Source organism: Haemaphysalis longicornis, unplaced genomic scaffold, assembly GCF_048455015.1.
Source record: "Haemaphysalis longicornis isolate Haplotype H1 unplaced genomic scaffold, Haemaphysalis longicornis Haplotype H1 scaffold_2, whole genome shotgun sequence".
Taxonomy (NCBI): domain Eukaryota; kingdom Metazoa; phylum Arthropoda; class Arachnida; order Ixodida; family Ixodidae; genus Haemaphysalis; species Haemaphysalis longicornis.
In genome coordinates, this window is record NW_027526295.1 from 70,345,229 (window position 1) to 70,364,951 (window position 19,723).

Consider the following 19,723-nt stretch of genomic DNA (forward strand, 5'->3'; position numbering starts at 1 on the left):
GTCTGCCCCCCGGGGATGATGATGCAATCCGCGTAGATCCACAGATTCTGCTCATGCCCAGTGGACGAAGAGATTGCGCTGCACCCCAAATTTTCGCTCTACATGCTCTCGACCGGTGGAATTTGGCGCAAAATTGAGCTTAATATTGCGGAGCTCTTGCTTTCGCAGACATCAAATAAATGTATTTAGAATGTACGCATACAAACACAGCGAGAAAAAAACTCCAACGAACAAATAATTGATAAAAATGATTGACTTGCAAATATAGTGCATGATGCTGATGAGTAAGAATTATACTATAGGTATGTTACTACACACATGTATTAATGATGTAATTCTACTGTTGTTACTTGGTTGTCTTAATCATGCTTCAACGGCTTTTTGTACGTTATAAATTCTTCAACTGCTTTTTGTATTTTAGAATTCTGTTCGCTTGACTTCACTGTTACCTTTGTACATTTTTGTGTAATTTTTATTTAACGTATTCTTTATTTTGTATTTTCCGGATTTCATGTTCTCCTTGTTTTTTGCCTGTTTTGTTCAATGGTACTCCTGGAAACCCTGTAATCTCCCCCCTTTTATGTAATGCCTCCGGGCCCTTAAAGGTATAATAAATGAAATATATATGTATGCGGTCATATGCGTATACGTCTATATATGTTTGATTATGGCTCCCATGCCTGGTCTATCCCTAACGCGGCTTGTTTTCTATTATATTTTTAATTGTACGTGTATATTTTGTTGCACACCAGTGTATATATTGCATGAATCCCAACTAGCCTGCGGGACAGGGATTCAGATGTCTTGCATTAGTTTATTTATAACACCTTACAGGTTCAGGGAGAGCATTGAGTAAGAGCGGTGCAAAAATTCAATTATTAACCGGGCCGCCATCAACAATAAAAACATACGGAAAGTAATACAGACGATAAGGGAAGTATAAGCGAGAAAATAGGTGTACCAACTTGCAATAACAATAGGTAGAATCATGAAAGCCTCGCTGGTATCGAGAAAAACTTGGAAGAAAAAACAAGAACTGCAAGGCACATCGAGAGGCAAAAGTCAAAGTCCGAAAATCTGAAGGCCTATGAGGACAACACACATCCGCATATCCCAAATACATATATTACCAGGTATACAAGTGCTAATTAATACCAATATAGAACACGAGACTAATGTGACTACAACAAACATTTCAATAGAGCATATAATACAAGTGTGAACTAGGCATAGTGGCATGGCAAGGCGAACATATCAGTGAAATAAAAGCTATATGAGTATAATATCAATAATGGTTGCAGGCATGATCACGAAAAGAAGTCGGATCCCTCGTGTATTTCTTTTCAACGTTGTCAACGTTCAATGTTCAAAAATCACGAATGAAGCTAGATGCCCAATGTGACCGCGTCTTTAGGCCAAACCATGTACATGGCACCCGTGAACAGTTGACAGGCGATCAAGAGAAGGCTCGGGACGGGGCCGGCGGCCAACGCCGCATCGTCGCCTCCGTGGCGTTTCGCGGGTATCGAGTTTTCCGTGGTGTAGCTCTCCAGGCCGATGATGGTGACCTGGTGCAGGTGCCGGCTGAGAACCACCACGACGGGCTCCATCTTGTGGCCGTGCTTGGGCACCGACACGCTCACCGCAGCCGGCAGGTATCCCCTGGCGCTGACCACGAGCGTGTAGCTTCCGGGCAGCAGCATCCGCCAAAACTCGCCCTGGTCGGTGGACCTGCGGAGAAAGAGAAAACTATTTTGTAGCCTGTGTCCAAAAGACTGCTTGGCTTCTGGTAGGGTTACAGGGACTCCTCTATAAGGGTGTGGTTGACGAAAAGACTGTTATAAGAAAGGTAGTGTCTATTATCACGGCAACCGTGACAATTACCATCAGACATTTCTCACGGCAGTCGCCTCTCATGGAAAAGCACGCTGAGATTCTATGAGATAAACATTCCCTAAAAAGCCGCGCTTGCAGCTGCCGGTGGTCTTAAACGCGAATGCTCAGACGATACAATGCTTTTTTTTTAGCCTACGGAATATTTCGCTCATCGTGATTTTGTCAATTTTTTTTACTCTGCTTTTTACTATCTCAAGAGATCGACGCACAGGACTTCTAGAATGGGTTGAATTACGTTTAATATAGGTTGTGTTCAGTGTCGTTTGGCTGGGTTAGATAGGTTTGTTACAGTTGGGCTGGATTTGGTAGGCTACGACGCGTTCGATTAGGTTCCATTAAGATCGGTGTGGTTATTTTATGTTAGGTTACATTGGGACGTAATGTTATTCAGCACATTTTACGCCAGCCGGCTTTTATGGAAACTGTCGTGAGAATTTCCCGGAGGAAATTCCTACGGTTGCCGTGAGATTAGACGCAGCCTATAATAAAACCTCAAGGCTGCCAATTATGCCTGGCCTGTTAAGGTTTCGTGATACGCGTGTAGGCATCTGGCTCTGGCCCGGTCGATCTAATGCATGATATTTATGCTACAAAAAAACTTGGAGTGGAATTTGGGATCATCTCGCAGGCACCGTGCGCTTTATGGGCTAGTTCGAGACAAACTGAGAACGCGTACATTTATAATCGCAGGGCTTATTTGGCCTTTTTGTTAAGTGTCCTAGCTTATCTCCTGCTTGTTTTAATATAATGATGGCTCAAAATCAATAAAATATTAGGTTACGAAAGAGCAAGCGCTCTAGGACGAAACTAGGGAGGAAAGCCCTCAAACCTCTCCCCTCGATTTTTTTTCCAGGCAGCTCATAAACGAGTGCTAGTGTTCCTTTTGGTAAAACGTCCCTCCGCATGTATCCCTTGTACGGCCGTTCAAAGGCACAGGCCGAGCAGCGGCTCCTCATAGATTGGAAATGACATTCAGCTAGTCCTGCAAACGGAACGTGACCTCTAACAGAAGGGGAGCCGATCAGCAAACTCTGCGGCACTACGCCTACCGGATATTGTGCCCAAAGTCCACAACAGTGTCGACGGCTCAACTTTACAAAATCGACCCGGAAGGAAGAAAAATTGGCAGTGGCTTAGCTCGGCTATGCCAGGATACAGTTCAGCAATCCAGTCGAATCCAATCCAGTCCAATACAATCCAGGCCAGTCACTGATCCTCGCGCATGCGCAGCATAGCTCTCCAGGAGCCACGCGAAACGGCTATCAAGCGGTTCCGGCGCAGCGTCGGACTTGGCTACTGCGCAACGGAGGCGCACAGCTGGGCACGCGCCGGCACCAGTGCGTCGGCCGCGGCTATGACGTCACTCCACTGGAATGCGCAGACCGGCGAATGCGCAGACCCAATTCTCTACACACCCGTACTCCAATTGGATTGGATTTACAATCCAGTACAATTCAATTCAATCCAATTCAATCCAATACAATCCAATGCTCCTCACGCTTGCGCAGCATGGCCCTGCAGGGTCCACGCGAAACTGCTCAACCTTGGTCAGTGTAGCTTAAGCCTCAAAAATACCAATGAGGGGCTGCTCACCTGAATCCAATGTTCCTCCCGCGGATGGTGAGCAGGGCCCCCGGGATGTGTGTCCCGTCGTCCGCCTTCACGTAGCCACGGACCGCGCGCTCGGCTTGGAGCAGCAGGTGGAGAATGGCGCGCCGGTTTTCCGTCCACAGCTTTCTCAGCGTCTTCTCGCTGGGCACTCGGCAGCAGGACAGCGCCAGGTCGAGCACGAGCGTGCCCTCGCGCACGTACGCGTAGTCCTGCACCAGGCCGGCCTTCCTGTGCCAGGCCGCCGCTTTCGTCACGCCGTCGGGGAAGCCCTTCACGCGGCCCCCGGGACAGGTGTTCGCGCCCTTCTTCATCTCGGGCTGGCGCTGGACGTAGCTGAGAGACAGGTTCCGCAGCACGTCCTCGTCCGGGGCCTCGTAGTCCTCGTCTCGGACGCTGTTGTGGAAGCCGTACGCCATGGCCGTGCCGCCGTCGCCGCCGCGAACGTGCACGCCTAGCAAGAAGCGACCCCCTCGCAGCCAGTGCGCCACCAGCTGCGCCTTCGGGGACGGGTGGTGAGCGCGCTTCCCGTCGAAGTAGTCGGGGAAGCCCGCCAGCTCACCGCCCTTGTCGTCGGCCGAGCAGTCGTCCCTGGGGGTTGCGCGGACCTCTGGCTGGGGCCAGAAGAGGATGTGGACCTCGGTGCCGTTGATGATGCGCGCGACGGAGTCGTCGTGTTCGTGCTCGTGCAGCAGCTGCGAGGCGAGCTTGAGCAGCAGCTCGCTGCCAGCCGGGAAATCGGCTAGCAGGTAGACCCGAGGCACCAGGAACTGCCGGCGTGGCTTCCGCGAAATTACGAGCACGTACACGGGGCTGCCGGCAACCTTGCCCAGGTCCTCGAGCCGGCTGAGGCTGGGGAACGCGCTGTGCAGGCGCCGCACGGTATCGAGCTGGGTCTGACGGCTGTGGTACGCCAGGTCGCTGGTGCCGTTGTCGCTACGCAGCGCGTAGAGACCACTCACGACTTGTAGTGTGAGAAGGCCCAGTCGCATCATTTCTGTACGGGCTGTAGACGGGGCGGGGATGCCGCTGAAGACGGGGTGCGTCCGCTCTAGAAGCCAGCCAGCAGAGGTCTCTCTTCTTCTCTGTCGTCTTCTCGTGATTGGTTGGCATAGTGTCCTTGATAAAATAGAACATTCCCGTGTACGGAATTGACCAAGACTCCGAAAGTTTACGCACACAATGTCTACTAGTGCTGATAAATGTTCTTGTTCTAACTCGCAGCACAATTACCGGCGTGGTTGCGTGGATTGTACATGCTAAAATTGGCCAAGTATGTACATTACCGTAATAAACCGGCGTAGTGGAACCGTAATTGCCGGCATGATGGCAATTTATTTGTTACATAGTGCGGTCTTAAAAAGACCAAGCAAGAGAGGCACAAAATGTTCTTGTAGTAAGCGAAGGTGAGCGTGATAGGGTATAATTACAACGCGGCGTACACAAAACAGAAGAAAAGAATCGGAGCAGCGCGCACTAGTGGTGCGAGACCATAGAGTTTCTTACAGTGCGAGACGACTCTCCAAATCTGCCTATCAATCTACTGGCTTTGGAAAATCAATTGGCAAACACTCCGCATGGGGCTCCCATTAAGTAAGAGCCTGGGGCAGTTTTTATTTAAACTGGTGCCGACAAGGTGCAATTTTGGTTCATAAGAGAGATCGCTTTGTCCCCATAACGCTGATAGCAATTTTACAGAAAACGTTTAAAGAAAACGGATTAAGCAGTGGCGACTCCAAACCACCTCCAGGCGAGGCCTGTATGACGTCACAGAATCTTGTTTGCGCGATTGGCGGCGGCCGACCAAACCCACGCCTGTAAACATGTCGGCGTGACTGTAGTAGGCATTCTAGTTTTGTTTATTCATTTCTCTTGAATGCTGTCGTGCAGTCAACACATTGGTAGTTGCGCTTTTAGTGTTCCCTCTATTGCACCCCTGCTCCCTCAATCAAATCAGCTCTGACGTCGTGTGGCGCGAAATTTTGAAGTTTTCCAAATTTCTGGCGTTCTTTAAAAGAGCTCAGTGAGTTACGAAGTGCTAGTTTATCCAAGCTGAACAAAGTTGTATTTTATCTTCCTTCACCTTAAAACCCGTCAAGGATATTGTGCTGTGACGATGTGTTTTATTGCCTATTATGGATCCAGGTGGACCGAACTACGCGAATAATTAGTCAGTCATCCGCTTCCGAAGCTTGAATTGTCGTCCGCAAGATAAAAAGGGCACTGTTCGTGGCGTTGGCTCTTGGTGGCATAAACGATAACGTTAGAGACGGTATCCGTTGTGAGGAGGAGGAATAGATATTTATTCAACTGTATTAGTTCTTTTGTGGGAGGCCTCCTTAGTCCAGGAAGCCTTGGTCCTTGGCTGCCCAGCGGGCCCTATGCACCAGTCGTTGCTGGTCTCCAGGGCGTGAGCTGGTCAACTGGTCCTCCCACTGCTCCAGTGTTGGGTTTGGTAGGGGGGTTAATGATGGTGATTTTCGGCACTCCCAGACCATATGGTAGAGAGTGTTGGGTGTGGGGCAGTGTTGACAAGTCAGTGTGTATGTTGTTAGGTAGATGGCATGGAGTAGTGTTCCGTGGGGGTAGGTGTTAGTCTGCAGCTGTCTGAGGGTAATGGCGTCCTCTCTGGTCATGTTGGGGTGTGGTGGGGGGTAAATGCGGCGCTGCAGTCGGTAATGGGCGAGGACATCCTTGTATCTTCTTGAAATGTCATCGCTGGAGGTCATCGATCGGTCTGCCAACGAGGGGAAGGTCCGGAAGGTGTGCCCCCTCATTCATTCCCCGCGAGGAATGCGTGGCTTGGGGTCCAGACTATGTGGAGAGTTCGGGGGGGGCCTTGTAGAGTGTTCAGGATGCGGATGGCTTGACCAGGAACACGACCTAGTTGGTAATTGCGGCAGGTGGTTTTGGAGTCTGTGATGACAGTGAGGTAGTCTGAGCCCGTGGTAGCAGCGAGGGCGATGGCGATTTCCTCTGCAGACTCTGTGTCCTGGATTGGGATTGTGGCCGACGTGAGTTCTGTGCCATGGTTGTTGACAACACTGATGGCATGCTCAGACTTTCGAGTGTACCGGGCAGCATCAGTGTAGCGGACCGCTGGTTTGTTGTCTCCGTAGGATTTTCTGAGGTTGATGACCCTCGCTTTTCTTCGGTATGCATTGTATACGGGATGCATATTTCTGGGGATGGGACAATGGTGATAAGTTGGCGTAGAACAAGGGGGATGCTCTGTTTACTATATGATGTCTCCTGTGCGTTGTAGCCAAGGCGACGCAGCGTATGACGACCCGTTTTGGTGAGTTTAAGTCTTTCAAGTTGGCTGATTTTGTGAGCTTCAGCGAGTTCCTCCCAGGTGTTGTGCAGACCAAGTTTTATTAGCTTGTCGGTAGAAGTTGTCGGAGGTAGACCGAGTGCAAGCTTGTAGGCCTTCCGGATAAGGATATTCAGATTGTCGCGCTCGCTATTCTTGAGGCTGAGGTATGGAGTGCCGTAAGTAATCTACTGATGATTAGGGCTTGGGTCAAGCGTACTGTTTTGTGCTCTTTGAGACCATGGCGTCTGCTGCTTACGCGGCGAATGAGATGGGTGACTTGAAGTACTGTTTTTTTGAACTTTTTGGATGGTTGCAAGGCCTGCTCCGTCTCTCTGTAAGGTTAAGCCGAGAATCCGTGAATTTTTTTTTTGATCAGCGGGGTATTGGTGTCGCGGTGAGGTGAGAAAGCATGGGGGAGTGCCAAGTTTGGGGGAGTGCCAAGAGTCGCCCTGCCGGCGCTGATGAAGGAAAGTCTATTGTACCTAATAAAATGCTTTTTCCGCTTTGCGTACGACTTGGAGATGCCAAAGCTGCTCACATCCTTCCTCCAGTGCCCTGAGCCCACCAGTTTGCGCCTCACGTAGCCTAAAGCCATTCAGGAGAAGGAAGTTATTGCCCGTGTGGGCTGCCTGCGGCATGGTGGTAGATTGGGACCTAGGTATATAATGTATCCAGCATGTAATTTCGAAAGGGTTACTTGGCTAGGTTGGAGAAACCACTCACCATACTGGCGTTTGCAAAAAGGCTCACACAAAGCACTTAACTCCGACGCAGTCTCATTTCCTTTTTGCTGTGAAGTGCTTCACAGCACGTGCACCGCCAAAAAAAGCGCGAAAAAACACTTCACGCCTGCTCAAATTTCTCTGGTTGCCACGCCTTTCAGAGCACGTGCATCAGAAATCTCGCCCCCAGTCTCAGTTGGTCCTCAGCTTCTTCGGAGGCAGTGTCGTAGCAGCATGAATACAGTGATCCCGCAGGAAGTGCTGCAGTGAGTGTGATGTCGAGGTAGCAGGCTGTATTCGATGCCAGCAGAGTACTCGTCGACGGACAGCAACAAAACAAAAGCTTTCGCACTCTCCTCTCATATGAATATGCTTAGGGGTCTTTGGAAACTTCTTTTGTCTTGCTCGAACTTTGCGTAGCTCTACACTCTTAAAAATCGCAGCAGGTGGGCTGCACCGCAATACTTCCGAACGACCAGTCATCGTGACCAAATCTTAAAATTGGCGAATAACAAGGTACAGCATGCGATTACAGCAGAAATCATGCACCCCTTCGTATAACGACGACGATGGTTGAACGCGAAGCTTTCGCGTGATGGATTCTTTGGTTGGCCAATCCCACACTGCGAGTATGTGCTACTCTGGAGGTACGCATCACTTTTCTAGAATACCCGCAGCAACTCTCGAGCGTGCACTCCGTAGGCCTAACGTTTGGGTTTGGAGTGCACGGCGCTACTAGGTGGCTCCTGCTTGGTGTTCGCTTCGACCATGTCGAAATAGAACAATCGACGCCGGCTTCATAATGCGAGGGACCCAGGTTCGCTTCCGGCGACGAGAAGCGTTTTATTTTTTCACTTCACCCACGATCATTCACCATCATCGTCAGAGAAAGTTGGCTTTCCTGCAGGGCGTATTGGGGTACAACGGCATCAGTGAGCCCACTAAATCTTCGCTTTAAATACAGTTAAGCTTGCAGGCAAACAAACCTCTATCTAACGAATTCTTAGATTTAATGAAGTTACTCAATTCCCCATATGAAGCCAATGTGTTTGCGACATTTATTTATTTACTTATTTATTTATTTATTTATTTATTTATTTATTTATTTATTTATTTATTTATTTATTTATTTATTTATTTATTTATTTCAGGATACTGTCAATCCCGTTATGGGGTTATTACAGGAGTGGAATCACATTGTAAAAACGAACAATGCACCGACTAAAAATACATGTTGCAAGCACTTAGAATTTCAAGCATATATAGCGGAAGGAGTGCAAAATTCGGCGCAGTGAAAGGCAAAGAATCGTCATGGATAAAACATTGGTTGAATTGCTGCGGCAAATGACAAGCATAATAAAAACAAATACAAAACGTAATTGCACAGACATAGAGTTAAAACTTGCGACATCGTCAACTCAAGAAGTCACGGCTACATAAAAGTCAGCACAGATTCACTCGCTCGAATAACAAATTTGCCAACTGTCGGCTGTGTCAACACAGTGGGGCGCAGGGCATTCCAAGCGCGTATGGCTCGTGGAAAAAAAGAGTGGCCAAAAACATTGTTCTTGAAGGGATACTCATCAAGTGTGTGGCAATGCTTGTTTCGTGTTTGGCGCTTACAGTTAGCCCTAACATAACTAGCCGGAGTTATTTTCAAAGAGTGGTGTAACACCAGATACAAAAATATCAGACTATGAAGCTCGGCGCGGCTCGCCAGGGTGGGCAGATTCACTCTTTTCGAAAGAGCAGTAGGTGAATCGGTACGCCTATAACAATCATAGATAACAATCATAGATTTGTGAACAAGGGAGCCGTAGCGCTCCCGAAACGTCAATTTGTGTTTGACATGGTCAGTGACCTGTGTTTCTTGTTTTGTAATCATAGATAAAACGAACTGCTTTACGTTGTATTCTTTCAAGCGTGCCTACTTGTTTGTTTTTGAAAGGGAACCAGGCCACATTCGCATATTCGAGGATTGGACGGATAAGCATGATATACGCTAGAAGTTTTGTTTGGGGTGTCGAATGACGAAGGGTTCGCTTAGGAAAAAATAACTTGCCGAGAGCCTCTTTTTTAATATGTTCGACATGCGCAGTCCAATTTAGGTCGGGTGATATCAAGATGCCGAGATTTTTGCAGGCAGCGACGTTGCGAAGTGCTACATTTCCCAGCGGATACGAAAAATTTGCCTTCGTTTTTTAGATGCAACGCATCTCTTTAACTCGCCTTGTCGCGCGTTGTCGCGGCGTAGTCTGTTTCCCTCCCCCATTCTCCTCGCCGCGGCAGCTGCGCGCTCCACCGCTCTCACCGCAGCGCCATCTGTACGTCAGCGTGGTCAGCGCGCAGCTTGCGCTCGGCTGCGCTCGCTCCCGTCGCCGAGCCAGCTGTGCGTTAGCGCACAGCTTGCGCTCGGTTAAAAATTTACACCATCTTCCCGCGAGGGGAACCATGGGGTAGATGCGATGCATCGGGGGTGAACATGCTGCGTAAATAGGATACACAACAATAGCAATCTACACGCTGACATCGCTAAGCTAACGGAAACGCAACGGCAACCCCCGATGCGTCGCATCTACCCCATGGTTCCCCTTGCGGGAAGATGGTGTAAATTTTTTTCTTTGTTATTGACATGGCGACAGTTTTCTCCGTATTTATTTCCATTTGCCACTCTCGACACCAGGTTCCGACCTTTTTTAGCGACTCATCTAGTTTTAACTGACCCTGGTAGCTGTCTATTTTCTGGTAGAGGATACAATCGTCTGCGAAATATCTGGTTTTTACTTTTACATGTATGTAACGAAACATTGCGGCGGTTAACCTTGATGTAACGAAGCCTACTAGCTGATCGGTCCTTGCTTTTTGCATGTTTACTCAAAAATCGGCCGGAGAAGTGAACTAAATTAGCGAAAACTAGCACTACTGAGAGGAGCCAGCAGCAACGAAAGGCTCTGGAATCCCCTTAAAACGAAGTTCATCTTGATGGCGATGAAAGGAGCGGCTAGTACCATTCCGAGGCTAACGTAGCATCCACTTCTCGTTTTGCTTGTGCCGTGACACTACACCGAAATTTACCTGTCGTACTTGCGCTGTGACAAAACTGCAAAGCGAACATCTGCGCTGTTGTCACAGCGCAGGTACTACGTTTTTCTCTAATCGCATGCTGGACTTCATCATTCAGCAAATTTGCACCTTTGGTCCCGATGATTGGTCCTTCTGGAGTGCTGTGGTGAAGCCCACCTGCGGCGAATTTTAAGAGTGCACGGTCCCGACGGATTTCAAGGTTTCGAGGTTTGTATATTGTTTCTTTTCCCTTTGGCATCTTTCTTGCTGGACATTCTTTGGCTTCTCTTGTTCTCTGTGGTTTCTTTCTTGCTTTCCTATTATGTCATTCTGAAATGGATGGAGCCGTTTGGCTGTGATATATGTTATGAATAACGCCTTACAACCTGAGGGAAATTATTCTGTCGTCTATTAAAGACGACAGAGCGAAACAGAAAAAAAATTGGGTCTGTCTGTCTGGCTGTCACTCGACTTAGCCACCTGGTCAAAAAGTGGCGCAACCTATCAACAAGGAGTATATATAGACAAAACCGTGCCCCTTACCACCAAAACCACGGCAATAGGTCCTGCATGTTCATGTTATTCACGCGAAATAAACCTCCAGGCGTGTTTGTGGTTAGATGTCAGTGCACAAATTACAGAAGCAACGTTGTTCAATTTAGGAGTACACGTTATAGGAGTATTTTTAAATTTTGGATTGGATAGAATAACAAATATTTTGGAAGGTAATCACATTACTTTTCAATGAGCACTTAGTTTCTACACAAAACAACCACATTGCTTTTTCTGTTTGTGAGGCATAGAGATGTTTGTATCGTAGCGAAGCAACAACAGAGATTTCAGTTTCCAACCGGCAGGCTTAGTCCGCTGCGAAGTGGCCTTCACCGGTTACAGACAGTTTAACATTCTATCAGATACAGCCTCATCGTATGCTGTTTTATTGATAGGCGTTTCACCGAAGCTTTTTAAAGCAATTTCCTTCACTGGTGCATTTATATTTGAGTATATATATATATATATATATATATATATATATATATATATATATATATATATATATATATATATATATATATATATATATATATATATATATATTCGTTTAGCTATTTAGTTGACAATTTCTCAGTCGTTCATTTTTTGAAGTTGGAATTGCTTAAGAATTATCGAACTCACCCAGCTTCTGACACTTCCGCTTCTTCTTGGAACTTGTGATATGTGTTCTTTTTTATCGGCATCCGAAACGCATTATCAGTCCACCTAAATTATTGACGCAATCGTACGGTGTGTGTTCTAAAGTAAAAGAACCGGCCCGCTAACGTGAAACCTGGGGAGGGGCGAAGCATGAAATTTATAAGTGTATTCTTGTCGCCTTGGCGCTTTTGCCCTCAGAGATGAAACCTTTGGGGAGTAGAGGTATACACCTTTGCTGTAGAAGTCTCGTGTCTTTGAAGCACGAAGCCTCCTAGCGCGAGGCGTTTGAAAACTAGTGTCCCGGTGTGTTCTTTTAGTACGGCCTAGCAGGGCGACGCCTAGTCCGTCACACTGACTGAAAAGCTGTGAAGTGTCACTAAGAACTGAAACTGATCCTACCCTCACAATCCCAACCACCCCCTCATTGGCTTTGGCCTTTCTGTCAAATAAGAGCTTCAACTAACTTTTAGTACGCGTTTCGCCCATGGAAATGAAACGTTGTAGCGCGAGGCACTGGAAAATGAGCACGTTACGTTCTAGCGCGAGGCGTCCCTCACTTCGAGTGTCCCGTACGAGTGTCCCGTACTGCGGCTACATGAAACGACGACGACGACAGGAGGCGCCGACAGTCCGAGCCCCTGAGGGGCTCCGCCTCGAAAACTAGTTTTGAGACTTCCCTGTCAAACACTTCCTCTCAGCGCCTCTCCCGAACACGTTCTTGCAGCCTAACTGCTTTTCCCCCACCCGGATTTTTCCACATCCGAACAAAATGGGCAGTGTTTAATACCGCGGCACCATTTTCCCCCGCAGAATTGGCGCCTAGTATATAAATCTTCCTGGCTTCTAAATTGCGCGGGTTTCCTGAAGGAGAGTTTGAAATTTGGTATGGAATTGGCAGTCATTAAAACCACCGTAACTTTGAAACTTTCACAACAGCGTACTTGGATTTTCATTGTTGGGCCTTTCTCATCATTAAAGGGGTAATTATTAAATGAACGTTATTTTGTGAAAAGCGAGGGCTTTTTTGTGTTGTTTGTAGAAGTTAAAAGAATCACGCGAAGTAGAGAGAGATCGACATTGCCTAGAAGGAAAGCTTAGAGAGATGGTAAACTTTATTGAAGGTACATTTTATGGACAGGATCAAATGGAGGGTGATCCGAACAGCTCCTATGTTTATCTCCCTTAACGGAGGGCCAATTCATATATAAGACGAGGCTGAAGATGGGCTACCTTACGGGCTGTTTTAGGTAATTAGAAGAGGAGAGAAGAGAACTCCCCTACCACAGCATTCCATTTTCTTCAGCAACCACTTCAAGGAAAATATTTCACGGCAAAAAACCGCTTGCAAATCCGACCTTGAGTAGTAAAGTCGCGGAACAGAGCGAATTTCGGCCGACTATAAACACCCGCCCGTAAGGTAGTTTTCCTCGCGTCTTCCGGCGCACGTGTGGGTCTTGCTCCTTTTCTCCTCGTTCCGTCTGCGCCATTTTAAAGACGAGACTTTTTCTTAAACTCACCTAAACGCTAAATGATGCGTCCGCCACTCCATTCAACAGCTGCCCTACCAGCAAGTAAGATAATGCTTGAGCACGAAATATATATAAATACAACCGTTCCGGCCTACTAAACTGCTGGCTTGACTCATGCACGTCGACATTATTCAGCGCAAAGGAAATGACAGGCGTGTTGGAGGCAAAATATAAGTACATAACCAAGAATATCAGCGTCGTTTTTATTAAGCGTACTCTGCAACACTTCCGATAAAAGCTTTCACTCTTTCCTTCGCGTTCTGGAAGCATCGCCAAACCTATAGTTACGAACACCACGGAGCGGCACTGCGTTATTTGTTCGTCCCAGCAGAGCCATCCGCCTTCCGTTTTTCCGTTTCTGCTTTGCTTTTTGAGGCTTTTTTCTTAAGTGGCTATCGACTGCGTTAATTGCTGCAACATAAAGGAAGCGGCCAATATTTGCTACATTTCTGTAAGGGCTTAATTCACGCGTTCAAAGAACGCTAAAATTAAGGAAAGAAAGAAAAATCTTTCGAGCCGGTTTTGCAGGTTTCCCGGTTATCTGATGGGCATATAGGAGTAATTTTAGGCTGAGGTATCATTTGGGACCCCCTATTCTAAGCACCGGACGTGTTTGTTGACTACATTCTGAACGCATTTAAGATTTAAAATAAAAGTTGAAAGAAGTGTTGCACGGCCCCATTAAGAACGCATGCAGGGTGATTTTTACAGCGGTGCCACTTTTTCGAAGGCTGACCGGAAGGCCATTCTTCAAAACAAAGTGCCGGATGACCCCATCCCGTTTCCCCCGCATCCAGGCGTCGGGAAACACTATATACGGCTATGACGTGTAAGAACGGGCACGGCTTTTACGCCTTGTACGTCTCATTACTTCATCCTTCGGGACGGCACTTCTAAATGCCAGAAATGCGGTTTCCGGGGTCCTGTGCAGTGCGCGACACCTCATGTGGAAATGTTTGGCGCTGAAGGTCTGCGCAGAGAACGCTGCAGAAGACACTTGGCCCGCTACAACCGGCAGGCCACGAACTTTGGGTCAATCCACTTGGACCCTGCTACTAGGAAGCACCGGCTTGACACTCTGTTGATCTTCACCAGAGAGAGAGAGAGAGAGAGAGAGAGAGAACTTTATTTGCCCAGAAGTAGAGAGCTTGGGCTGTCTTTGCCCCGTTAGTCAGCCAGGAGATCTTGGTTCATGGCGGCTTTTTCGGCCATCTGGACAAGGCGTAGCTGCGTTAGGGGATCGGAGCTGCGCAGCAGGGTTTTCCAGTGCTCTAGGTGTTTGATATCTATGCTGGGTAGGGGGGTCTTGCTCCGTGGTTTTCTTTGGCATTTCCACATAATGTGCGTGAGGTATGCGCGGTGGCCGCAGTGTTTGCTCTTAATCAGAGAAGCTGCCACTGCTTTTAGCTGCCTTTCTTTCCCTGTTCTCCCCCTTCTCCCTATCCCATTTCCTACTGTTGACCGAGGCCGCGGGCTAGGTCGTTTTTTAGGTGCGGAGTACCTTAGGACCGCACAATGTCCGTCCGGGTCCGTGCGCATAGCATTTACAATAGCAAAAAATCGCACCGGCACTGACAGGATTCGAGCCTGTGTCTGGTAAACCAGACAGAGTTAGTGTCAGTCGTCTTACTCATTGGTATACGACCGTGAATTAGTACCCGAGAGTCAAACGGCTTGCTCCCTCACCTGTCACGGTGCGGAGTACCTTAGGACCTCCCAATGTCCCTCCGCGAACATCCGCGCGCACACCACCATCAAGCGAAATTCGATTTGAGCCCTGAGTTGCAGTTTCATTTAGGGAATAATAAAGGTGCAACTCACGGCTCGAATCGAATGACGGTCGGGGCGCAAATTGGATGTCATTTCGAGTCCCCGTACTCCGCACCCTCGCCATCATCCACGGAGTGGATATGCTGCCATTTTTTTTCAATAAACGTGTGTTCATTCATTGATCACAATTTCAAACTAAAAAAAACAAGAAACGAAGTGTTTACAGCGGTGTTCCAAAAACCCACGCTACCCCAACCGATGGCGCACAGGCAGCGCGAACGCGGGAGAATTGAATTGAACTAAACCTTCATTGCATTTATCATGGTAGGCGAACAGCTTGAGTATCCACGGAGGAGGGAAGAAAGGGTATCTCGTGGTCAACGTGGCAGAAGACTGACGTCTTGCGACGACGTTTGCAGTGAAGCAATATTTTCTGTAGATATGCGCAAACAACGCGCATAAACAACCTTATTAGTACAATTCATTTTCTGACGATGTCTGTGTGAACCGTTCTCTCATATGGCCGACAAAGCTATATGGCACATGCCCTTCGACGTAAACTCGATGGTGTCCACACGGCTACCTAGCTGTCCCGTACAGCTCGTTCCTTGCGGTGATGTGCACGTGACACATCAGGTTGTTGGAGGGACAAAAAGGTCCTTCTGTTTTCTAAGAGAACTTCCTGTTCCTGGTGTAGCACAGTGCAAAAGACAAGACACAAAAGAAAGGGACACGGGTCAAGCTCTCACTATCAACAGAAATTCATTGATCAAACATTCTATTTTTACAAAAAGCAATCATCACTCTGCGCATGTTAAAGGCACAAAAACACATCAGGAAACATTCATATCTAAACCAGAAAGAAAAACAGATGAAATGGTGACACATGAAAGGCATGAACTATCGGGCACCGTTATTTCTTACTCCGTATTCCGTTTTCTAAAACTTACGCTCATACCTTCGTCTACGTATTCCGCCTTACCACTCTTAAACTTGTGTTTGCGAGAAACCCCAACTAAAAGAATTCGCTGCGCTCAATTCAGTTTTGTTTGCCCTACAAAACCGCGTGCTGGGGTAGGCCGCTGCATAGTGCACGGGCACATTCACTCCTGGCAAGACCGAATTCCCCTTCCATTTATCCAAATTTTGCTCCTCCCAAAAGGGCCACTCTAAGCCCGCAGTGGTTTGTTTCGGTTTATGCGTATTGTACTCAAAAACATCTTAGCTTGGCAAACCGGGTGATTCGTATGATTCGTACTGGGTGATTCGTATACGAACTGCCTATAACTGCAGGAATCGTGCCGGGCGAGGGAAAATATGTCGTTATGTCGTTATAAACACAAATTCAAAGCGGAAAGCTTTCAAATTATGGTCGGAATCATGGTAATTAAGCTGATTTGGCACTGACACATGCGTGACGTTCCCTCCATCTGTAGATAATACGCCATGTCTGTATTCATTTATTTAAACTTGAGCGAGCTCGCCTTGCTTCTCAGGTAGCACGGGAAGCCAATTTTCCCCTCCGTATCGCTCTCCTTGGCACACCATGGTAAGAATTTTAACGAGGGCTGAATACTCAGTCATGTGCATTTCATGTCTGGCAAGTGGACTACGTCACGATTGAAATGAATGCAAAATAGGCATGTTTTAGGCGAACACCACTGAGAATGCTGCCGAAGGACGTCCACGGGAACCCCTGCCCATCGTGGTCGGTAAGATGCCTGGAAACTCACGCCGCGCGTTGGCGGATATCCTTTTGAATCCGACCACACAATAAAGGCGCAATGCGCAGCATACGACACCGAGAGCGTTCTTTCATTCAGTGAGGGTACAGACGACATAAGGCTAAAAACGGCGTGTCCACACCTACGCCCTTTAAACACTACTCGCGTTTTGTACGGTTGACCAAGCGGGAAAGTTTCACACCAGGAAAGACGGGCAGTTCATCGGAGTACGCATGCGTAGGTTTTTTTTAAAAAAGGGTGCACCAAGCAAAACGAAAGCTCCACAGAAAAAAAAAAGAAGACGGGCATTGGGCTGTAACAAAGAAACACGGCGGAAAACGCGTGAACGTTTGACTAAGGTCGCAAGCTATTGTTTGGGAGCGCTCGGAAAGAACCCTCTTAGAAGGCGTTGCAGGCCGCTTCATTGTGGCTCATATTACGGCTGCAAGGCCGGTACGCACATGAGGTCGCGGAATGGAGTGAATTGCGTAAGCCGTGCGCTGTTGTGCTCGCAAAGTGTGCTTTCTGACTCGCAGATAATGCACTGCTCATATCTGCCACTTTGAATGGAAAGACAATTTCGGGAAAAGGTTTCATGCTGGTGCTGCGGCGATATATGCAAATAACCTTGATATACATAGCTACCGATGACCTTGGGCATCCTCGGCCCATTTTACTTCAGCCAAGCGCTGTTACTATGGGCACAGTGCTTGCGGTGTACGAGGCGTGCTGGCGGAAACAGTTTTAAGGCGGGAGCCTTACATGTCCTATTCTACGAAAACTCGCCGTTGTTGCAGTTGTTGTTCGGTCAAGGAAATGGCCGCTGCGGTAAAGAATAAATGAAAACACACGTGGGATCTTACGGCATGTGAAATCGCTCCTTCACAGTATTGGCGGTGAGATGTTTGAGTGGCGCCCCCTGGCTCTGACGTCGGCTTAGGGATTCGCGCCGCTGTCGTCTGCTACACTCCGCTTGTGAGGGGCAACAGTGCCTGGGCTAGAAATCGCCCGCTTCGCTGCTGTAGTGCGTTAAAAAGCGTATTTCTAGCGACTCAGTTATTTTGCCAGCTTCTGACGCATCTGAATAATTTGGAGCTGTATCCCCCACAAGTTTGCAACACACAATGAGATAGAGAACAACTTTCTTCAGAGTATCGGTCAGAAGACCGTGTGTAACTCGTCCTTTCTTGCTTATTCGCGAGGATCAGCGATCAGAGCTTCTCGATAAGTATTCAAAATGCGTAGGCTTCCCTGCAGTATTTTTGAGATGCTCCTATGAAGACTCAACAGTCTAATACTACGTACCAAGCAGCGGCCTCTACACGCTCATCGCACAGCAGGAAATAAAGCGGCTTTCTTCTGTTTCTTTCGTTGTTGTCTTGTATCGGATTAATGTTTCTTGCTTTTTGTCTGCCCAACGCATTAATTTGTCTGCGCCGTCACCAATTTTTTTAGGAGGTTTCGGTATGTTTGGGAGCCTCACAAAGGTCGTGTGGATATTTCCTTCATTTTGGCATACATTCATACATTCCCTTCTTCAAATTGGCTTTCATTACGGCTGCGTGCAAGAAGGTGCATATCCGCAGCGTGCTTTGTTTATTCACATGCAAATACAATGAGAAGGTTTGTGCTACGCCACCGCGATCGCGCCCTAAACAACGTGGTCCACAGTACTCGAAGGCGGCTTTTGTGGTCCGAATTTCTACCGTAATTATATCGTTATCATAACGAACTGACTCTCAACTCGAACAATGATGACATGATTACGGTGTTGAAAGCATGATATACTCGCTAACTAACGTAATAAATAGTATACCTGCATATATTACAAGACTCGAAACCGAAGTAGAATTCCAAGTAGCTCTTTATTGCTCTTCAACCCTTCCAGGCGCGAAGAACAAATCCTATTCTACTCGGGATGGCGTTCTATGATTTGAAGAAAATTACTTTTACTCTCTTGTCCTGGACTGAGGACCCGGCCCACTAACCAGATGGATTTAATTGTTAAACAAACTTTTCCCCTCCTCCCCTTACTCCTCCTCCTCCTCCTCTTGAGTGCAGTTTTCCTATAACGCATATCCGAATATCGGGAAGATATGGCTGTGCAAAATGTTCCGAAATATCCCTCCAGGTCTTCACAAACATACATGTGTTACTATAAATTTAACGAAGACGTGACTCGTTTTGCTCAATAAACCTCCATACTGGTTAGATGCCTGGGATAGAATCAGCACGCGCGTATATACACACTGGGTTATTTGGAACTCAACCTACAGTTTTTGCAGTCTATAGTGCATGTCGGCAAACTTTCATGCCTTGACAACGTAAAGTGATGTGACAAAACGCTTTCGAGCGTTCGGCAAGGTTGCAAAAACTGTTTTACCTTACATATGATTACCGGGAATCGTGGTGCCTTCTGCCAAAGCCGACAGCCCTGAAGGCCTAGAATTTGTTTTGGTCTTCCATTTTCGCTGTTGTCGGTTATTAGCAGCTGACTGTTCCTTTTGTTCGAATGCTTACATGAGAAGCTGACGCCTAGCTCTGACTCTTCGCGCGCCGCACAGGACCGGCTTCGCAAGGAATGGGGTGGCACCGGCAATGTTTCTCCCGTAGCGGTATCCAAAACTATACTTTATTTGATACCATGAGCTAGTGTACGCGATTTTAAGCCTATTATTATGATAAAAAGTTACCCACACGCCAATTTTGGTGCGGACAAGCATCAGACGTTGACCGAGCGCAAAGAAACAGCAGGGAGAGCGACCCTGAGTGAAGCAGACGACAAATGCGAGAATCCCTAAGCTGACGTCACGGAGGCGCGCTTCGCAGCGCCGCCTGTGTTCGCGCTCACCGCCAATAAGCCTAATGAGATACCCCCGCTCTATTTTCGCTTGTTAGTTT

At 47.6% G+C, this 19,723-nt stretch overlaps 1 protein-coding gene across 1 annotated transcript; it reads right to left on the reverse strand.

Moving 5' to 3' along the window:
• Positions 1 to 1,261: 1,261 nt before the first annotated feature.
• LOC144168047 (carboxypeptidase D-like) lies at positions 1,262 to 4,499 on the reverse strand. Its single transcript, XM_077697134.1, has 2 exons — positions 3,490 to 4,499; positions 1,262 to 1,731 (listed from the first exon to the last, which is right to left on the reverse strand). Exons 1-2 carry the CDS (start codon positions 4,497 to 4,499, stop codon positions 1,386 to 1,388), a joined length of 1,356 nt encoding a protein of 451 aa, XP_077553260.1. The 3' UTR covers positions 1,262 to 1,385.
• Positions 4,500 to 19,723: the final 15,224 nt, after the last annotated feature.